The 22,558-nt window shown below is 37.4% G+C and overlaps 1 protein-coding gene across 3 annotated transcripts; it reads right to left on the bottom strand.

Annotated features, from left to right (window-relative positions):
• Nucleotides 1-9,591: 9,591 nt before the first annotated feature.
• On the bottom strand, nt 9,592-18,144 carry LOC112187342 (probable LRR receptor-like serine/threonine-protein kinase At5g10290). 3 transcript variants are annotated; one of them, XM_040514555.1, is made up of 14 exons: nt 17,986-18,144; nt 17,695-17,844; nt 16,684-16,820; nt 16,152-16,284; nt 15,943-16,014; nt 14,381-14,524; nt 14,200-14,271; nt 13,952-14,017; nt 13,712-13,782; nt 13,476-13,616; nt 12,422-12,763; nt 11,662-12,056; nt 10,571-10,886; nt 9,592-10,126 (listed from the first exon to the last, which is right to left on the bottom strand). In XM_040514555.1, exons 3-13 carry the CDS (start codon nt 16,766-16,768, stop codon nt 10,572-10,574), a joined length of 1,836 nt encoding a protein of 611 aa, XP_040370489.1. In that variant the 5' UTR covers nt 16,769-16,820; nt 17,695-17,844; nt 17,986-18,144; the 3' UTR covers nt 9,592-10,126; nt 10,571. The 3 variants fall into 3 exon arrangements, with proteins under 3 accessions (XP_040370489.1, XP_024181863.1, XP_024181864.1); XM_024326095.2 differs by having other exon boundaries at nt 9,601-10,117; XM_024326096.2 differs by lacking the exon at nt 17,986-18,144 and having other exon boundaries at nt 9,601-10,117; nt 17,695-17,945.
• Between the last annotated feature and the right edge of the window lie 4,414 nt (nt 18,145-22,558).

Raw genomic sequence — 22,558 nt, 5'->3', positions numbered from 1 at the left:
AGATACCAAAATCAATTGTACCTTTCAAGTAGCATAACACCTTTTTTGCAGCAAGGATGTGTTGCTCAGTTGGATACTCCATAAACCTGCTAATAAGGCTTACTGCAAACATTATATCAGGCCTTGTGGCTATGAGGTACATCAGACTACCAATAATTTGTTTGAAGAATGTGCTGTCAACCTTCTTGCTTTTAGGATCGTTAGCCAACTTCGATCCTAGTTCAGGATTTTTAACCAACTTCAATCCTGGTTCAGCTGGGATTGCAACAGAATTGCAGTTCTTCATCTCAAACTTCTCCAACACCTCCAGTGCGTACTTCTTTTGTGTAATGAAGATTCCAGCTGCTGATTGTACTACCTCGATGCCAAGGAAGTAATGCATCATTCCCAGGTCCGTCATATCAAACTCCTCCATCATAGACTTCTTGAAATCATGAAACATCAGCTCATCATTTCCGGTGTAGATTAGATCATCTACATACAAGCAAACAATCAAGTACTTCCCTGCAGCTCCACATTTGATGTACAAAGTATGCTCATAAGGACACTTTTTGAACCCAGCTCCAGCAAAATAGGCATCTATACGGCTATACCAAGCTCTAGGTGCTTGTTTAAGCCCGTAAAGAGCCTTTTTAAGCTTGTAGACTTTCTTCTCACTACCTTTTTGCACATAACCAGTGGGTTGATCAACATACACCTGCTCTTGCAACTCTCCATGCAAAAATGCAGATTTAACATCCAACTGAAAGATAGGCCAAGCATTTTGTGCTGCAACCGAGATCACCAACCTGATTGTGTCAAGCCTCATAACTGGAGCAAAAACTTCCCTATAATCAACACCATACTCTTGCTTGTATCCCTTTTCTACCAACCGAGCTTTGTGCTTCTCCACTTCTCCCTTTTCATTCAACTTGGTCTTGAAGACCCATTTCACTCCTATAGTCTTCTGCCCCTTTGGAAGATCAGTAAGCTCCCAAGTGTCATTCTTCTCTATTGCTCTTATCTCCGCATCCATAGCATTCTGCCATTTCTTTTCTTTGACCGCATCCTCAAAAGTTAAAGGATCACAGTCTGCAAATAAAATCAAATGAGCAAATTGATCATCATCAGAAAGTTCATCTCCACTTACATAGTCAATCATCCATGCAGGTCTTTTCCTGTTTGTTCTTTGAGATTCTGAGCTTGGAGCTGCTGCTTGAGCTTCATGTATTGGCTGCTCATTTGTCATGTCTTCGGTAGGAGAGATTTACAGCTGCACTTCTACTGTAGGAGGGATTTGTTGCTGCACTCCTACTGTAGGAAGGATTTGTTGCTGCACTCCTAATTGTTCTTCATCAAAGCTCACAGGTATTTGCTTTCGTTGGGTGCTCTTGTCTGCCCAATTCCATGTGCTCTCCTCATCAAAAACAACATCTCGGCTGATCACAATCTTCTTCATGATGGGATTATACAATTTGTAGGCTTTGGATTGCTCACTCACTCCAAGAAATATGCATTTTTCACCCTTGTCATCAAGCTTCTTTCTTTTTTGATCTGGAATGTGAGCATAAGCAATGCAGCCAAATATTTTGAAGTGATCAACAGCAGGTTTACCTCCATTCCCAGCCTCTTGTGGAGTCATATTTTGAACAGCAAGTGTAGGGCTTCTGTTCAATATATGAATGCTCCAATTTACTGCTTCCGGCCAAAAAGACTTCCCAATTCCTCCTCTTGCAAGCATGCTTCGTACCATATTTACAATAGTACGATTCTTCCTTTCACATACACCATTTTGTTGTGCTGTAGTAAGCTGCTTCCGAATTCCATGCAAAGCACAAAAACTCACAAACTCCTGTGAGTTGTACTCACCACCACGATCAGTCCTCAGGATTTTAATAGGTCTGCCAACCTCCTTCTCAACTAGAACTTTAAAGCTTCTAAATATAGCAAGAGCTTCTGATTTTTCTAACAAAAAATAAACCCATGTTTTCCGGCTATAATCATCAACAAAAGAAATAAAGTACTTCTTTTTACCATTAGATTCCGGAGAGATGGGTCCACATATGTCAGAGTGAACTAGCTCAAGTGGTGCACGAGCTCTCCAGGCTTTTCCTTTTGGGAATGACTCACGATGCTGCTTGCCAACACAACAATCTTCACATACTTTGTTGGAGGGAGGACAGATTTGAGGAAGACCAGTAACCATCTTCTTCTGATATAGTGTCTGCAATCCATTAAAATTCAAATGACCATAGCGAAAATGCCATAGCCATGTTGAATCTTTTATCTCGGTCAAATGACATGAATGAGCGCTCTTGATTCGCAGCGGAAATAGTCTGTTTGGCGTCATCTTTACATGAGCAATTAGACCTCTTTGAGGATCATAAACTTCACAAGCACCTTCCCTGATTGTAGACACATATCCCTTCTCTTGAAGCTGACCAATACTCAACAAGTTACTCTTCAAATCAGGAACATAGAACACATTGGAGATTGTTTCAATATGATCAGCTTTAGTTCTAATTCGAATATCACCCTTGCCCATAACATTTACAGTAGAATTATCACCAAACCTTACAACATTGCGAAATGCTTCATCCAAAACAGAGAAAGATGACTTACTACCGCACATGTGATTGCTACACCCGGAGTCTAAGTACCATGTGTTTGCTTCAGGCTCCTCCTTCACATGCAACGCCATCAGAAGTGTCTCTTCTTCCTCTTCCTTTTTCTCAGCAAAATTGGACTGCTCCCCATTCTTTTGCTTGTCTTTGTGAAGCTTCGCATAACACTCCGAACGAAAGTGACCAAGCCCATGACATCTGAAGCATTCAATCTTGGACTTATCAAAATGCCCCCTGCCTCTACCTTGGGAATTTGAGGACTGATGATCGTAGGAGTGAAGATCATGTTTGGTCCTATCGTAGGATTGAAGATCATTTTGGGTCCTACTGCCACTTCCATCTCGAAAGCCTCTGCCTCTACCTCTCCAAGTCCCACGACCTCTTCCTCTTGTTGGAAAACCACCATTTGTTGCTACTTTCAAGGCTGCTTGCTCCTCTCCATTATTTCGATTGAGTTTTTGCTCATGTACGAGCAACGAACTCTGCAGCTCATCCACTAATAACTGATCAATGTCTTTGGATTCTTCAATGGAGCAGACTATGTAGTTGAACTTGTCAGTCAAGGAGCGAAGTATCTTCTCCACCACAGTAACATCTTGCATCTGTTCGCATCCTATTTGCCACTGACATAACTCTTGAGAAATAATCTGAAACAGACTCACCAACCTTCATCTCAAGGGTCTCAAACTCTCGACGTAATGCTTGGAGCTGAGAGCGTTTCACTCTTGCATTGCCTTCATACTTCTTTTTCCGCGAGTCCCATATCTGCTTCGCTGTGTCCTTTTGGAGAATGGTCTCCAAAATTGCGCGGTAAATTGCCTGAAAGAGGTAATTCTTTACCTTGAGATCTTTTAGCTTCAACTCATCCAATGTCCTTCTCTGTGCAGCTGTCATCCCCTCTCCAGTGGCAGGCTCAGTAAAGCCTGTCTCAATGAGGCTCCAATACTCCTTAGATCTCAGGAAGTTCTCCATTAGCATGCTCCAACGGTCATAGTGACCATCAAAGCGTGGTATTGAAGGTTGCACGTAATTGTTCTCTGTTGCCATAACCCTTGCTGCTGCAAGACACACAAAGCTGCTTCTTTTCACCTCAGGCCTAGTGGGGGCTCTGATACCAGATTGTTAGAATAAGAGAACGTTATGAAATAGAGAAGGATTATTGGAACTGAATTGCATTATCATTGATTGAAAGAAGCTCTGTATAAATAGAGCGTACAAAACAAAATAAGCAAAAAATCTGGAACAACTACCCATGGCTAACAACTCCTAAGTTCATGGAATTTCCCTAAAGACTTGGTAAACAAAACAAACTCCTAGTAGACTAGGACTTTTACTTATTCAAAGCTAATTCAAAACAGAAAACACTTAACAGTTATCGCTTAAAGCCAAGAGTACCCCATGAAAATAAACAGTGTAATCCCCAACCATGAACATATAAATTTGAAATTTGAAATCTGAAATCTGAGTACCCACCAATAATTAGGGAGATAATAGTACCTGAAAGTCTGCATCTTCTATAGTCCTGATTTTGGAGTTATTGACAACCTTCTATCTGGGTTGATAGAACGAAATTAGGTCAGGAGAGCATAACACCGATAGAATATCAGGAAACCAATTTGTTTTTCTTTTGTTGCGAAGAGCAAAGCAAGGTATAGAACATATAAAATAGAAATAGAGGGAATGAAATCGGTGGGTTTGAATTGAAGAGGGAATCTGAAATTTAGGGAGGGAAAATGCGAAAAGAGGCAAACGCGGAAACTTTTTTCTTTTTGTTGAATAGGTCGACTGAAAAATTACTTTTGGGATTATGTCTTTGCATTGAAAACTTTCTTACGACACAGTTTTAAAATCCAGCTGTCCTTGAAAAAAAGTATTCTTCCGCTTAAAGCTTCATTTATAGTAATAGTGTCCTAAATAACCTTTAAGGACACTTCATGAAATATGTGTCCTCGTTTGGTGTCCTTGTAACCCATATTTGTAGTAGTGATATGGTTTGAAACAATCTCCAAGGCAGTGGTACAAGCGGTTTGATAAATTTATGTTCGGTCAGAAGTACACTCGGAGTCTTTATGATCCATGTGTTTATTTTCGCAAGCTACAAGATGGGACCTTCATTTATTTGCTCTTATATGTTGATGATATGTTAATTGCATCTAAGAGCAAGGTGGAGATAAATAAATTGAAATCACAATTGAGTGGTGAATTTGAGATGAAGGACTTGGGAGAAGCTAAAAAGATTTTGGGCATGGAAATTGAAAGAGATAAATCAAGAGGCAAAGTTTGTTTGTCACAGAAGCAATATTTGAAGAAGGTACTACATCGGTTTGGCATGAATGATAAATCTAAACCTGTAAGTACACCTCTTGCTTCTCACTTTAAGCATAAATCTACTATGTCTCCTAGCACAGATGATGGTATGAAATATATGGCCAAAGTTCCTTATGCTAATGTTGTTGGTAGCTTGATGTATTGTATGGTGTGTACTAGACCGGATATTTCATAGGCCTTAAGTGTGGTGAGCAGATATATGCATAACCCAGGTAAAGGTCATTGGCAAGCAGTGAAGTAGATTCTACGGTATATTCTTGGTACTGTGGATGTTGGATTGGTTTTTCAGCAGGATAAGACGAGTCAATGTGTTGTTGGATATGTGGACTCTGATTTCGCAGGTGATTTGGATAAGTGTCGATCTACTACAGCTTATGTGTTTACTCTTGCTAGTGGACCGGTGAGTTGGAAGTCGAATTTGCAATCTACAATTGCTTTGTCGACTACAGAAGCTGAATACATGGCGGTAACAGAGGGTGCAAAAGAAGCAATTTGGCTTCGTGGTTTGCTTGAGGACTTGGGAATTATTCAAGAATATGTGGATATTTTTTGTGACAGTCAAAGTGCTATTCATTTAGCAAAGAACCAAGTTACTCATGCTCGTACTAAACATATCAATGTCAAATTTCACAAGATTCGTCAGATGGTGGAGGATGGTGATGTTCAACTCCTCAAAATTGGAACTGCAGATAATCCTGCTGATATGTTGACAAAGTCGGTTCCATTAAGCAAGTTCAAGCAATTGCTTGAACTTGAACTTGATTGGTATTTGTAGAATTTGAAATTCCCTAAGGGGATGTCGGAGCGGTGATTGGTTTTGAAGTTTTACTTTGGAGAATTTACATCAAGTAAAGCCAAGGTGGAGATTATTGAATATTGGCTTTATTATATTCGTGGACAAAATCCAATTTGAATGGCCCATGGTGATCACGTGGGCAAGGCACCCCTAGGTTAATTAGGAGAGGACATATATATATATATATATATATATATATGTATGTATGTCTAGATTAATTAGGTCATATACATATATGCCGCCAGTATTGCAGTTAGAGAGAGAGTTAACTAGGTATTGGTGTATTGGGATTTTGGTAGAGAGTTTATCATCAAACTCTAATTGTATTCTCTCCAATTGATTATAGTGGAATTTCTCGCTGGTTCCGAAAGTGGATGTAGCTCAATCACATTGATTGAGTGAACCACTATAAATTCTATGTGTTCTTGTGTTTGCTTTCTTTTTCGTTGATTGGTTGCTCATCTAGTTCTATATCAATATTGTGTTTGTTACACTTCCGCACAACATAAGGATGTGATTCTTCTCATTCTGACCATCTATCTTGAACAACATATATATATAGTTTGATATCTACTACTAAAAATTTATTTGTTTCACTCATTTCTTTCCTGATTTCTTAATGCTTGTGTGCAGTGGTGTACTGGTGTTCTCAAGTATATCAGTTATAAGTTCGGATTCCAGATTTCTTTGCCTCAATTCCTGCTTGTCAGTGAGATGGTCTTAAGTAAAAGTAAATTAACCATAGAGAAAATTAAGGAAAGCAATTGAAAGCTAAAATTTAAGTCATTGGCTTGGTTGAATAGGGTCTATAAACATTGTGGGTCTTCAATATAAACTTTACCAGATAGGATCTATGACATTGCTTTCTTTGTGTGTCAACATCTACTGGAAGTTACAAATTGGATCGACTTGGTCAGTTCAACCGACTTAGGTGGTTTGAGGATGGCAATGTTTATATGAGTATGCATCTATGATGCACGGAAACGCGAAAATGCTCGCGTTTCCCGTTTCGGAAGCGGAAACGGGTCGGAAACGGGTTGGAAACGTCCGGAAACGCTCGGAAACGTGTATCCGAGTTTGGAAACGGTTTGGAAACGTCTGTATCCAATGTGGAAACGCCAGAATGTAAATAAATAGGAAATGTGGGGGTAAAACTGACTTTTTACTTGGAAAAATTGAAAAAAAAAAAAAAAAAAAAAATTGACTTTTCTTTCCCAACTCTTATTATTTTTTCTGGCAAGTAGTACTACTACTACTACTGATGCTCCCTCCTATAGGACCCTGCTACTTTCTTCTCTCTTTGTTATTACCATTTCTTTTTCTTCCTCCATTTTTTTATTTTATTTGTTTTCTCTATTTATTTTGCAAAAGCTTGAGCCTTTGGCTATGGGGGAGTAGTTTGTTTGTTTGTTTCTCCTCTCTTTAAACAAAGACAAAGAGATAGCTCAGAGGGCTTGGAGCTCAGCCAATGAGGGAGCTAAGAAAAGGAGGAGCAACTAAATAAAAGTTGAGGGCTTTACGATTGTTATTACCTTTCACTTGATGAACCACAATTAGAGGGGGTTTTGTTTGAAGATGAAGACCTTGAGGATGTTGTCCAAGTTGAATGAAGTTGATGGTTGTTGATTTGTTATTAGTTGTGTTAACCTTTTATTTGAACTTTTGGATTGATAATATTTGATTGTCATAAACTAGTACTTTGTTTATGTTTCATATTTTTTTCTTCTAATTATATATATATATATATATATATAATTGCCGTTTCCTTCACGTTTCCGTTTCCTATTACATTTAAGATTTGCCGTTTCCACGTTTCCGATCGTATCGTATCCGGAAACTCGTACCCGTTTCCGTGCTTCTTAGGTATGCATGCATATGTAAGGCAGTTCTTTGGTCTTAGCGAGTTCAGTCTTTTACCTGAATAACAAATCTCATTGTAAAGGAGATTGTCCAACATCTTAAACTTAAACGGATGCTACTAAACCTGGCCTCTCTCTTAATAGGCTAAGGTCGTTGGTTGGGGAGTGGTACCTCAAAAGCTTGTTTATAGAAGGGAAAATATTTGGCATAGTTTTTCTTTCTGTTATTTGCTGCTGAACCAGTGAACCTTGTGAGATGCAAAGTTTTTTTTTTTTTTGGGTACAGTTTGTAATGAAACAATAGCTATTGGACTACTTCATCTATGGGCTTTTCATGTTAATCTTTATGTTTTCTCATTTGCTGTCACAAAAAGTGCTAAATTACAATCTGAGCAACCTATAGCTTGTGTCGATTTTCACTTTGGTTTCCGTAGCTTTAATTTTGTCAATCTGGTACCTATAGTTAGTTAATAGTTGTACGGCTTCTTCAGTTTACGTAAAGGCCTCGAAACTTATCATAGTCGTTGCCTGCTCAAATGATTGAAGTAACCCAAAATGTGGTCTTCACTTTGCCTTGATTGCATTTGTTAATTGACTACATTAGATGGATAAGATTGACAAGATTGAAATTATGACTGATGGACAAATTGGCTTTAACTATGAAACCTCCATGTTCTTTCTAAAAAGAAATGTTTGAATTTTGCTAGAAGTAGTCCTGAAGATGGATGGATTCATGTTTACTAGGCCCTTTTTGTGAAAGTTGATGAAGATCATAATTGGTTAATGTGGATTGTGATTTATCTTGTTCTACATATCAGGAAAATAGCATCAAAGGAACTTCTGCTGAGGATGACGATCAGGAAGTATGAAGATCTTGTTTGGGATTTCCCAAGTTGTTTTTGGTGGCAGGCCGACTGGCAGGGGTTTATCTCTTGGGCCAAGTTATATTACCAATGTTTCTGGAAGATATGTTGTATGTTGGATTTTATTAGGAGGCTGAACTGGTTAATTTATCTTGTACCGTTTCGGTAGGAGTGACCATCTGGAGGGATAATAACATATGAACGGTGGTCAGTTGGATGCTATTAATATTGGTAGTACTATTAATGAGTGAAGATGAACTACTCTGCAGTTAAATCACTTCTGTGTTCAAATTTTCACTTATGCAGGGAGTAGTATACTTGCGAGACTCTGCTGCTCATATGTCTAATGCAGTAATGTGTGTGTGCTAATTGCTCAAAGTCTTCCTGTAGATGCTGACACAGTGCTAACTGCTTGCGTATTTGTAATGTCACTTTCTTTGGTTTGGTAGTAGTCTCGTATTTGTAATGTCACTTTCTTTGGTTTGGTAGTAGTCTCATTTCTATATCACAGCTATAGACTGAGAGTGACTTGTTATGCTTACGAAAGACTCTTCAGTCACTCTAAGACTCTTAGACAGAGCACGAGATCTGAGACTAATGTTCTTTCTAAGCCAATCGACATGTGCTGAAGGGCTAGTATACATTAAAGCAGTTCTTCGTGAGTTATTAAACCCATATAAAAAATAAAAAAGTGAAAATTATTGAAACAATTTATGAATTCTTCAACCTTGCTATAAAAAAAAAGAAAAAAAAATGGGACTTCGACCATCTCATCTTGTTGACAACTTCACATGTATATATGCCTTCGACATCTAAGTTGCACTATTGTTACCATCATCTTTGGACCTCTGAAAAAGAAAAAGACATCTCTGTTTCCTATTACATTACTTTTGTAAGGGTCCAATTTCAATTTGTAACATTTTCAGCTTTTGGTGATTAAATGATCCCATGCATGTAAATATAGGGTACTGATGGATTCAAACCTAGCTAATGAAACTAATTGAACTCTGTCACGTGTTCACATGTATGTACTGTATGCCTAAGCCTTTAGCATCTTCAAAAGCCAAAGCAAAGTGCCTTTCATGGAACCACCAAAATGTCATATGTCTACCAATTAGAGCAGCATCTATTGCAAAGAGCTATCATAGATATTTATGTTTCTTATTCAAAATGCAGTAATTGAAAAAGGTAGACCGAGAGTAGTTGAGATCACAGATATAACAAATGGAAGCTTTGTACATGAAACCTGTGAGCTGTTTTTACAGAAAAGGGTTGGTGTACCACACTACTACCACATATGAACAGCAGACCACAGACTTTGAAGAAGGATCGACTGTATATGTATATAAACTCATCCTGATTTTACTTTAGGATACTGACAATTTCTCTCGAATTCAAACAGAGCCCAAGGGTTCATTACAGAATCATACAGAGGTGAAGCCATGTCAGTTGAAGCTTTAGCAATGGCAGGCGTAGACTATAATAAGTGCCACATCAACCTTGAAGAGAAAGAAGGAAGAGACAAAGATCATACACCCCAGTATCTTCTGGCTGAGCAAAATTCCAATGACAGAAGTGAAAGGAATGAGAAGAACATGTTGGCGGTAGAAAATCAGCAAGAGAAGACAAATGTTGAAGCTTGGCCTGAGTTCCTCAATTGCATGCCACCTGAAATTTCTGTCGTTAAACAAGATTGCAGGGAAGTAATTTAATGAGCTTGAGCAACAGCATTAATATGCTACACATTTTCCTTAGTGTGTTTAATTGGAGATCAGTTTCAGATTAACATGTTATATTTACAGATGCTATCCGAGGGCCCAAGTGTTATGCTTCTACTTTTGCCATCTTAAGCCATAAGTATTAGTAGCTGCTTATATTACTGACTGGAACTCAAACTGGTTTAAAATTAGAGTTCTTAAACAATTAGAAATGGAGTCTTACACTGTAAAAATAACATAACAACTATGTGATTACACATATACATTATGGATATACCATTTATGTACCTAGCTTTGCACACTAATGAAATCATAAGTTGCAATCCGAGTTAATCAAGCTAGCCTACCAAAAGGTATTACATGCTTGTGGTGTAAGAGAAATGAGTTCAAGTAAATTCATTACCTCATCGTCCACCAGATAACTCAATAGCATCCTGGTTATAAACCGAGTCTTCTCCCCAATCAAATCTCCTTTGTAGTCTCTCGTACTCTTGCCTGCGAGTAACTTCCACATGCTGCCATTCTTCCCACCGCTCAGCCAGACCCTCTCCTTCCAGCATACGTACCACCTCTGACATTAGTGGACGATCTTCAGGGGATCCTTGGGTACAAAGCAGTGCAACTTGGATCATCATTTCTACCTCTTGGATGTTGTAACTACTATCCAGATTTCCATCTACTATAGCATCCAGTCTCTTTTCCCTTTCCAACTTCTTGACCTTCAGGATCCCAGAAGTATTAAAGTTAGGACAGTGAGTATAATAAACGCATGGGAACACTGTAATTGTAATTGAAAAAGTCACCACATGAAGGAGCAAAAGTTACATTTTGCCATACCAAACAATAGGAAATAATCATTCACCATACAGCTACATAAATCTTTCAAATAACTCTGAAACATAAATTCATGCCAACCATAAGTCATAACGTAATTAATCAAAAGCTTTTCTAAAATTGTATTATATTTTTACAACAGGATGGTCATGTCTTAGCATCAGGAGTCCATCAGCAGAAACTCCAGAAAGCATCATTTTCATTTCTCAATTCAAATGTGTAAGCCACAATTTTGGAAAACATAATTAAGGTAAGACATATCCAAAACTAGCAGCACAAATGGAGATGTCCCTCCCCTGTTTAAGTTTTCTTTCTAGTTGCTATAGTTGGAGATATGGAATGTAGTAGAAGGCGTTAGCATCAGGAGTCCATCAGCAGAAACTCCAGAAAGCATCATTTTCATTTCTCAATTCAAATGTGTAAGCCACAATTTTGGAAAACATAATTAAGGTAAGACATATCCAAAACTAGCAGCACAAATGGAGATGTCCCTCCCCTGTTTAAGTTTTCTTTCTAGTTGCTATAGTTGGAGATATGGAATGTAGTAGAAGGCGTGTTCAACTTATATCTTCAACCTAAACATATTAGTCATATAAGGTCACACTTTGGGGGCAGAGAAACAGAGAAACAGGGAGACAGATAGAAAGAGAAGTATCTTACATGGTCAAGCAACAAAACATCATCTTCTTCTTCCAATCGTGAGAAATCAATTGCCCGCTGTCCTGTTACAAGTTCCAAAAGCATAATCCCATAGCCAAAAACATCCGTCCTTTCTGATGACTTCCCAGTAGACAAGTATTCAGGTGCTATGTGGCCCATTGTCCCACGAACTTGAGTTGTCACATTAGTCTTTCTAACATCCACCAACTTTGCCAAGCCGAAATCACCAACAACTGCTTCAAAATCTTCGTCAAGTAATACATTAGCCGCCTTAACATCTCGATGAATGATCTTAGGATTACAATGTTCATGTAGGTACTCTAAGCCACGGGCTGTGCCTAAAGCCACCCTCTTTCTTGTAGGCCAATCCAAAACAGGCTCCCCCGGTTTAATCTCTGCAATTTGTAAGCCACATATATATCATTGCAAAGGCCAGTAGACATAATTAGTAAACTCCAACTTGTGCAAGAATTCTAACCAATGTGTCATCTAAAGATGACCTCAACTGCTAACTACAACAGTACGAATCAGCTTAAACTGTCTTAGTTAAATGCCTAATCATATTAACTAGAGGAACAAGACACTATCTCACAACCATGAAATCCCATCTATGGTTTAGTTAATCGTCTAATCATTTAACTAAAGGAAGAAGACAATATCTGAAAATCATATAATCCCATCTACGGTGACGGCGCCTAATTAAACCTAATTACAACACACATTAGAGCCGGAATACGCATATGATGTAAAAGGGTTATACCTCGTAAACGATAGGCAACACTTAAATTTTGCATGAAGGGATACACCAAAAGGCGTTCTGTTGGGGTTGTGCAAAATCCAATCAGTCGTAATAGGTTCCTGTGAACAGCTACACTTATCATTTCAACTTCACGCTGAAAAGCTGCATCTCCCCCAGGACTCTCATAATCAGTCAGCCGTTTAACAGCGATTTTTGTAGTATCAGATAACACTCCTTTATAGACTTTACCAAAACCCCCCTGTCCTAGAACATTGTTCTCATTGAAGTTGTCTGTAGCCAGCTGCAATTCCCTCCACGAAAATCTTTTCAACTGACCGAATGCAATCCTTCGGTCAACTTCACCTGTGCCAAGTGGAAAACTACTTATTAGAAAAAGTGCACCACTAGTTCATTAAAATCAGATTCAAAGCATTACCAAGCCGAACTTTTAATATAACTTCGGTTACAACTATGAGACGCTGATAATACCATAATTTGTTTGATAAAAAGTAATATTATTGAGTCAACTGAAATAAGATAGAACAATTTGAGTGTGCTGATGTTTATTAAAGTGCAAGTGACGGTCCCTTCTCCAAAAAATAAAAAAAAATGCATGAGATGATATATAAAAGCAAGAACTATGCAATCTTAGGTAAAACCATAACTTGTTTGACAAAAAGTAATATTATTGAGTCAACAGAAATATGATAGAACTATTTGAGTATGCTGATGTTTATTAAGTGCAACTGATGGTCCGTTATTTAAAAAAAAAAAATGCATGAGATGACATATAAAATCTAAAACTATGCAATATTAGGTTTCCAAGATAAAAATAAATAAAAATAGCTAACATTAACATTGCACAAAGAAAACTTATGACAACTTATATCCGGGAGATATAGCTAAAAAAACTGCACATTTTTGAGTCTGAAAGAGAAATGAAAAAGAAGGATACCAAATGACAGCCAATGGTACTTCTTTCACCTACCAGGTAATAAAGGTTTTACCAGCAATGGAAAGATCAAGCATAACCCTCCATTTTTAATAAGTTCTATAACTAGAAAGAAACACAAACCTGCAACATCTACATAAACTTCACGCTTGGAGCCTTTGTGTCTATGCTTACAAAAAAAGTAAACCAAGCCTCCAAAAAGTAAAATGATCAACCCTCCAACAACTCCAACTATAATTCCAAGCTTTGGCTTATTTGAAGATCCTGTCACAAGTGGGAAAACCTAAGCAGTTAGCTCGTTACAAAAAAGAGAAAACTGAAGAATTCAATTTCATATATGATCAATGTGACCCCTTTACCAGACACATCAGTATCGGATGCACAACGGTGGGGAAGATTTACGTCACAGTTTAGGTTGTTTCCTGTAAAACTGCAACCAGCAACAAGCAACACAAATTAAATCAAGAATCTCCCTGAGAAACGTCTGCAGAACATATGTGGATCTATCTGAGTAGACACGCACAGAGAGAGAGAGAGAGAGAGAGAGAGAGAGAGAGGTGTCAGGAATTGAAATGATATCATTAACATGTTATTCATACTTGTATTTTTGAATCTGAAATAACTGCTCAGGTATTTGACCACTGAGAGCATTGAAGGCAAGCTGACTGCAAAGACAGTTACCAGTACACCATCAAATACAATAGACATGATGCTAAGTATACAACTTCAGTCAAAGAAACCTTTCAGAATTCCAAATGCCGGAAAAAAAAAAACTTAGTCTCTTCTCATATCTTGAATGAATAACTCCAAATTCTCCTATCATATGTGACAAGATATGATAACATACAGATTAATCAAAGTTGAAACATTTGAAAGTGAATCTGGGATGCTCCCGCTCAAATTGTTTTGACTCAAAGTCCTGTATGCATAATAATGAAAAGCACTGTCAAATACAAATCAAGGAAGATGTAGAGAGCAGATATTACTGAAAACTTTAGGAAAAAAAAAATGTGAGTGCAACAACTTACAAGAATTGAAGCTTTTTCAGATTACCAAGGGAAGATGGTATTGCACCAGTTAAATTATTATTTTCCAAATTCAAGGTGGCCAAACTTGTCAGATCTCCAAACTCTTTTGGTATCTCACCAGTTATGCCATTTCCTTGCAATGCACTGCAAGATTAAGAGAGCTTATAAGAATGTACACATATACTATAAGTGTATTGCATTCACAGCTTATGGAATTCAGTTAACCTAACAGACGAAAAAAATAAAGTTTTTAACAATATCAACAATTGTCTTGGTGAATAAAAAGTCAACTCCAAATCAATTCATTTTAAGCTGATGCAGAATGCGGAGCTTTATCAATATGTACAAAACACAAGTGAAGATCTTTAACATGCTCCGAGTCATCTACAGTCTATATGCTTACATCCTAATGGATTTTGCTTCCACTGTTAATGAAAATGGTAATACATAGTAGATATTTCATAAAAACTAATGGAACTATTATGTGGTTTTGCAATTTGTGTCGTCTCTTTTTGTTGGCCCCGTTATGTCCTGTACACCAAAGTAATCCAAAAGCTACTTTTTCTTCATTCTCTGAGCACCTCATGCACAGGTTTAGAATTCAGTACAACCTATTTTAGTCAAATTTTTTATCAGTTTCTAAGTAATTAGAGAGAAATATGCAAACAGCTTTGTGCTTTGATACTCTTTTGGTTTGGCTGGATAATATCTAATTAGAAGGAAAAGAGAGTGAAAGTAAGAAGACCTGATTCAAAAGAAGTTGCGGAATTGAAAGGACAAGTGGGAAGGTGACACGTGTTAGACCCGATAGTAAATTTAAATTTAGTTGCTCTTGTGTATGGGTTTCCCAAGTCAACTATACTTACTGCAATCCCTTCCAGCCTACGAATATTCTGGTGTAAATTCCTGTTAAAAAGGTAGACTCACAAACCCATTTCAACTCACAAGTTCAATAGCCAACTTTAAATGATGCAAAATAGTGACTTAATTCAAGCGGAATAAGTGAGGCTGAAACCAACATGTATAGACAGAGACATACGGATTGCGATCTTTCTTATTCTTTGGACCCTATAAACAAATTATATGATCATCAATGATGGCAAAGGAAATATGCCTTATGTAACCAAATTAGCTTGAACAAGGATTTTTTAACTATTAATGTGTAAGAAGATTGGTTGTATTATAAAGGTTTAAAATTTAGAAAGTTAATGAAGGAACTAATTCCACCCGAACTCAGTTGAAAATTACCTTACTTACGTACAACATTTGATTTTGAAAGGACTACTGAGACAAAATAAAAATTTTCATAACTCAACTAGAGAACCCAGGTCATTGATATATTATGTTTCCAATGAGGCACTAACATTATTCTACACCTGCCCCTAAGTTGCATTAAACATATTGGTAAAAGCAACAAAAAAAAGAAGATTAAATTTCTTAACAAAAATCGTCAAACTATAAATATCTACTTTTCACCGTCTCCGGTAAGTGGTAAACACTGAGAATGGCTAGAATGTGGAAATTAAGATGACAGAAGCAGCACCCATTGTCTCCTTACTTACAGTGCTTGAAGGGTTTTCAGGTTTCCTACTTTAGGGGATAAGGTTCCATTAAATCCAATATTTGACAATGTTCTGCAGAAAATGACAAAAGTAAGCATAGACCAATAATAAGGCATTTATTTGAGCAAGAATAATTTTGCATTAGCATAAACTACGTACACAGTGATTTGTTCGCTACAATGCATTATCACATACAACAAATTACTTACACAGAAATGACATTGTTGTTAGTGTCGCAATTCACATTGGACCAAGTGCATGGATTGACTTGGTTGGGATTCCAGTCCTTGAGCTGATTGGGTGAAGTAATCAATGAAGTCCTCAATGAATACAGTGCATCTCCTGAAACAGAAAACAACAATAATCAACATCCAACCAAGGAAATGCGATAACGGAACTGTATCACTAGTTTACATAAACACTGAAAAACAGAGATACAAAATAAAGTTAAAGAGATATTGAAACATAGTCCACCATACCAAACCCACAAGAGAGTCCACTACCTCTCCGATTCATGTCTGACAATGGAGAAAGCAACAGAGAGAAGCAGTGCAGGACCAAGATATTATAATTGCATGCGATATCACACTATTGTAGAATAAAAAAATGTACAATACCAAACTCAATAACCTCAGTCTAGTGTATGATCTTGAGTACATAAATAACAAAGAACCAGATAATAATTGAGCAGAGCACAGCCCAAATGCCTATATATAATGCCACATAATCACCCAATTGTACCTTGTGGATCTGGCAATACGAAAGAATGCAAGCTAGCAAGTGCCAGAACTGCAAATAGTAGCTCCATCTTCAACAACATTACCATTGATCCGCGCAAAGAAATGCATGATCAGTAAAAGCATGAATCTATGTCATATCTGCATATTAAATCCATCATTTAAATGTTCAGATAAATAGTAGAAGCCAAGCTAGAATCACACCCGAGGCAAACTGACATTAAAGGCCTTTTGTGGTTTGCCAGTTGGCATCCTGCCTAAATAGTCAATCAGGAAAAGAAAATATGGGAAGGAACAATTTTAAAGGGAAATCACTATGTGTACAACTTTTTTGGGAAGCATAATAAGGAAGTCTTTTTTTTTACCCGATCTTATACCCCATGCTCTGCTATAACAAATGGAGGGAACAAAGCTCCAGCCTAGTTTAATCTTGGGTCCTCACTGCAATGTTTTCAGGGTATAGGGCAAACATTTTTCTTAAGGGTTGAATAAAAATGACAACGAGTTTCATTCTCGATAAAAAGAAATTGGTGACCATCTTCCTTTGGCAGGCTCAAGTGCACACCCTGAGGAGGTAAATTTCTTATATGTTGAGTCTTACTTGGTATATAACTGTTTCATTTACCATATCAAGCTATAATTTTCCTTCCCTATTTGTTCTTTAACATAACATTAGATGCCCAGTAGCTTCTATCCCTATTCTTTCTGTAACAGAGACCAATCAAACCTGAAGGAAACACAAAATCCCTTCAACCCACAAAACAAATCAAATCAACACATCAAAAAGATTGAAAATTCAATAAAAAGCAATGAAGCCCATTACTACCAACAACAACAACAACAAAAAAGCCTCTCCATTCTTCAATTTTCAATTCCAGAAAGACTTTCTAATTCTACACCCATGTCCCGTGATTGCATCTTTCCTCGTAAACCCATCAGTTTGTCCCAGAAACCAAACCAAACTGGAGCATCCAATCACACAGTTGTTAACAAGAAGAAAGAAGAAAGCAAGTACCTTTGGAGAGAAACCAGGATGAAACTTCGTATCAGTTTTGGAAAAACTGAATAAAGCTAGAAGCTTCAGAGCTGTTTTGCACGAGTCCCGAGCTGACTGGAAGAGCGACACTGCAGTTCCAAAATTTACAGACTCTGCTGAACAGCAAATCTACAAAAACACTCACAAGAGTCAAACAGGCTTTTTTCTGTCTTTTTGCTCCTCATTTATTCATTCTAATTCACATTTTTCAAAGTTTTATTATTAATTTTAATTTTTTTGGTTAGTGCAGCTAAGAAAAAAGAAACTCACAATTATTACTCTTGAGGCTTCTTGTTGGGTTCTGTAACGACTAGTTTGGCCAGGGAGGAAGACAAGCGCTATCACCGAGTCTTTTCTTGGACAAATCGTCCTTTTGCTCAATGGAGAAACTGATGAGTCTAGTTGGCAACAGACGATGAAGAAGCCCCATCATTTTTATGGGGTTGAAGTTGACACTCGTGATTATTGTGTCTTTACTGTTTTGTAATTTTTCGGTGAACATGCATCTTACCATTTTCCAGTTCCGAAGAGTTCCTCTGAGATTTTCACCAGTCAATAATAATAATAATAATAATCATGAAGCAGATCTTATATCTTTACATTGTAGATCTTTTCTGTTCCAAATTTTTTTTTGGCTCAGTACGATTTAATCTAGTGAGTCTTTATTTTCTAAGTGGTTTGGGTTTGATTTACAAATGAGTAATTGTTGTATATTTTCGATTGTTATATGATCAGAAGAAAAAAAAAATGTAATAGGCTAGGGGGACTTAAGAAAACGCTCTGTTAGGGTTTTCTCCCTAGACGCGTTTTAGCAGCACCGTCGTTGGAGGTGAGCAGCGGTGTTCACATCGAGAATGGTTGTGCACGGTGGTGAGATTACGACCTCAAGCCCAAGGCGAGATCGGTGGTTTTTTGTCTAGAGACAGACGAGATCTAGACGCGAGTTGCGATTGTTTCAAGGCGGGCCTCCAATTGACGCACAGAAGCAGATCGGAGGTGGTGTTTTCTATCGGTTTGGACGAGGCTCGCTTAGCGGATCTAGGGGGCAGATTTCTGGTTGGCTGTGGTGGGAGTTGAAGCAAGGGGTGCGCGGCTTGGGTTGTCAGCGATCTCTGCTCGAAGTTTTCTGCCGGATCTGATGGTGCAGTGAACCGGGCGACCACCGGAAAGGTGGAACGCGGCAGCAGCAGCAGCCTGGCCAATACGGGCTAGGGCTGTTGTCCTTTTTGCTCAGGTTTGGGCTTGGGCTTTTGGGCTTGGGCCTACACTTGGGTTGATGGGCTCTTCTCCATCTGCTCAGATGTGGGCTTGGTTTCTTGAGCCTGGTTTCGAGCTCAAGCTTGGGATGGTTGACTTTGTTGTAATTACTTCAGTTATTAAGAGCAAGACCAACCTGTTGCCGAGGTTGTTGGCTTCGGAAGAGGAGGTGTTGGCTCCAACCCTAAGGGGAATGAGCTAGCATTTTTCTAGGTCTCTGCTATTAGACATTTGGTTACAAGCCTTCTAAAGTTAGGTCTCTGCTATTTTTCTAAGATGTTTCTAGTTGTATTTGTACCACAATTGCGTGCTGGCAGATTAGACTAGATGAATGATTTTTCCTTAGAATAGCGAGGTTGTTCTTGCTTGCTTAGGCTTGCTATCCAGCGAGCATCCCTTTAGACTTTAATGAGTTTAGTATTGGCTTTGATAGGTTCTCCGGATTCTTATGTAAGTACATGTTAGACTCTGGCTTGTATTCATGGCTTTGATATCTAATAAAATCAAATCCTTTTTTAAAAAAAGTATAAATATCTTTGGGAGAATTTCACAAATTGTCACTTAACTATGACTCATTTGACATTTTGGTCACTCAAGTTTCAAATATATCACTTTGGTCACTCAACTATTACACTGTCAATCATTTTAGTCACTTTATTGACATTTATCTCACTTTGATAACTTCTCTCAATCATTCTAATACATATTTATCTCACATTAATATTGTGGTAAATAATTTTTTTTTAATGAAAAAATTTAACGAAGTGACTAAAGTGAATAACATAGTTAAAGTTGAGTGACCAAAGTGATATATCGAAAAGGTGAGTGACCAAAGTGTCGAATAGGTAAAAGTTGAGTGACCATTTGTGATATTTTCCCTATATCTTTTGGTTCTATTTAAAATTAAATTTGATATTTTGAACCGTCTCCTCCATGTTGAAATGTTTTCAGGAACATACTTGCTGTTTAAAAGTTACAATTTGTAGGGACTGCGAGATTTGTAACGTTAGGTGGATGACGTCACTGGACAGACAGACATCAAAAGAAGGTGTCATTTTTGTAACTTATCGAATTAGCATAATATTGTAGTGCTTAGCTACCACATCCTACATTTGATAAGAATTCATCAATATTTTTATCATTTTTAGTTATTTTTGATTGAAAATTTATTAATAAATCCTGAAATTATGCAATACTTTGGAACCTCAAATCAAAATGTCAATTCATCAGAAATAGTTAGTATGGAGGTCAGCTGCACTAACCCTTTTAAAAAAATAAAAAATAAAAATGGTTCAGACGTGGTTGGAGGTTGGTAGTGGAGAAGTGGCGGTGGGACTTACAATACTATGGCATTCAGCAAATTGTAATCTTCTTTGCCATAAAAAAAATGGCTCAAATTATGTCTTGTTTAGTTGTTTATGCGCTAAAACTAAAAACATCGTGTAGATAGTTAGTGTCTATTTGCCAAATGCATATAGTTAATATTTACTAATTGAAATTAAGATGCCTAACTAATCTATATGGACCATCACTCCAACATAACTAATCTATGCCTAAAACGTGAAAGAGGATTTTCAAGTGGAAAACCTTACAAGTCATTAACACATGACAGCGAGGGAAAAGATGATACCACATGATCATAGATTTTAAGAATGTGACAAAGATCTCGGTGGCAGTTTGATTCCTCATTTCTTAATATAGAGTAGCAGAAGAGGCAGAAATGCTCAATAAACTATTGGCTCAATTTCTTTTACAGTTATATCGTTTTCAAAGTAAGAAAGAGAACTCTGTGGATTCAATGATTTGTATCTGTGTCTATGACTCTTATATATAGCTTTTTCTTTAGGGAAAATGTTAATTTTATTCTAAAGTTACATATAATGATAGATCGTTTTTGTTAGAGTAAATGAGTTATCATCTAAGTAATTTCATAGATTTTCTATATTTAAACCTTAAATGTACGAGAAGTCATTAACGAGGGGCGTCTAAAATCTTAAGTCCAAGATATTATTCTAAAAGCAGTGTTTGGCAAGATTCTCGTCCACCCATTTCAGATTGTCTCCAAAATCCCTTCTGGCTCATAGAGCCATATCCATCGCCCACCAATCACTACCCAGAGACATCGACCTCTAATTTCAGTGCAAAAACCATAAGTCGCCATCACCATCTTCACTAGTTCAAGGAGCCTTTGCCGCCCATTTCATGGAGAAACTCGACATCCCCCTTCTTCAACAAATTTGAAGGTCCCCAACCTTTCAATTGAGAAGCTCTGATTGGAACAAAGCCTTTTGGCTAACTTGTTGCATATACAACAGCAAACACAAGGATAAACAATCTCTATAAGTCTAGCTAATTATATTAAATATTAAATTCGTGTTTAATATTAACTACTTAGGATCATTTGATCTAATATAAGTTTTTCACTAATGATAGGTGGTTCTCAATTTAACTATCTTAGTTGTTTATTAGTTGTCAATGGTTGAATCTACAAAAGAAGAAAAAATTTCCCAACAACTTGATCATTTTTACTATACAAGGTCAAGTCATGTTACAGCTAAATTTGGTAGATATGGACATTATTTTGCATATAATAAATATCCCCTTTACAAACTTAAATGGTCAAAAGTTAACATCCCTCACTATTATTGGTCAACTAATTAGTTAGATTATTTAAGAGTGAAGCAAGTGGTTGAGATATTGCTGAAACCAAAAGCAGCCTTCACTCTTCCGCATGCGAGCTTCGCACTGAATCTTTCCCTCTCCCTTGGCCAACCGACATGGATGGTCATTCTTTTATGGATGTATATGCAACCTCTATAGAGTGTACCTACCCACTCATTTGCAAATCCAAAAGAGAAAATATTTAAAACAGTACTCGAACTAAGGCCGACTCCTAACTTCAGTACCCGATTATTTAAAACTATCACTTTGGTACCCCAAGTTTGAAGGTCGACCCAAGAATGGTACACGCCGTCAATCACAGCGTTAAGTCTTTGCTACGTGGCAAACCATGAGGACTCTCAAAATATGCCACGTGGTTAGCTAGTTAACGCCGTGATGGACGGCGTGTACCATTCTTGGGTCGGACTTCAAACTTGAGGTACCAAAGTGATAGTTTTGCATAGTCGGGTACTGAAGTTAAGAATAAGTCATAATTCGGGTACTGTTTGTAACATTTTCTCAATCCAAAAACTAAAAATTCTATTGAGATCATGTAACTCGATGCAAATTAAGAATATTTTGACAAATTAGCGGAATATGGAGCCACCAATCCAGGTTCTATTTGGTGGATTACACTTTCTAATTTCATTGTTGGGCTCTATGGTCGTGACTTGTCCTCAGGTATTACGCATCATTTTAGATAATGAGTTTTTGTTGAGTTATTGTAGTTATTTTATTTTCTCATTTGTATTTGCTTCTTTTAGTAGCGCTTTTGATAGGTTTGTACTTTCCATGTTGATTTATGTCATGTGGAAATGGTTTTGGCCTAGTCCGCCCTTCCTCCTGTACTTTTCTCTTCTATTAATATAATTTCACATAAAAGTGAAGAGTTAGCCCTTATGTTGCTTCCCTTAAAAAAATTTTA

The sequence above is a fragment of the Rosa chinensis genome, chromosome 2 (assembly GCF_002994745.2).
Source record: "Rosa chinensis cultivar Old Blush chromosome 2, RchiOBHm-V2, whole genome shotgun sequence".
NCBI classification, from domain to species: Eukaryota; Viridiplantae; Streptophyta; class Magnoliopsida; order Rosales; family Rosaceae; genus Rosa; species Rosa chinensis.
Note: the sequence above shows the minus strand (reverse complement) of the source record. Positions and strands in the feature narration are given on the sequence as shown.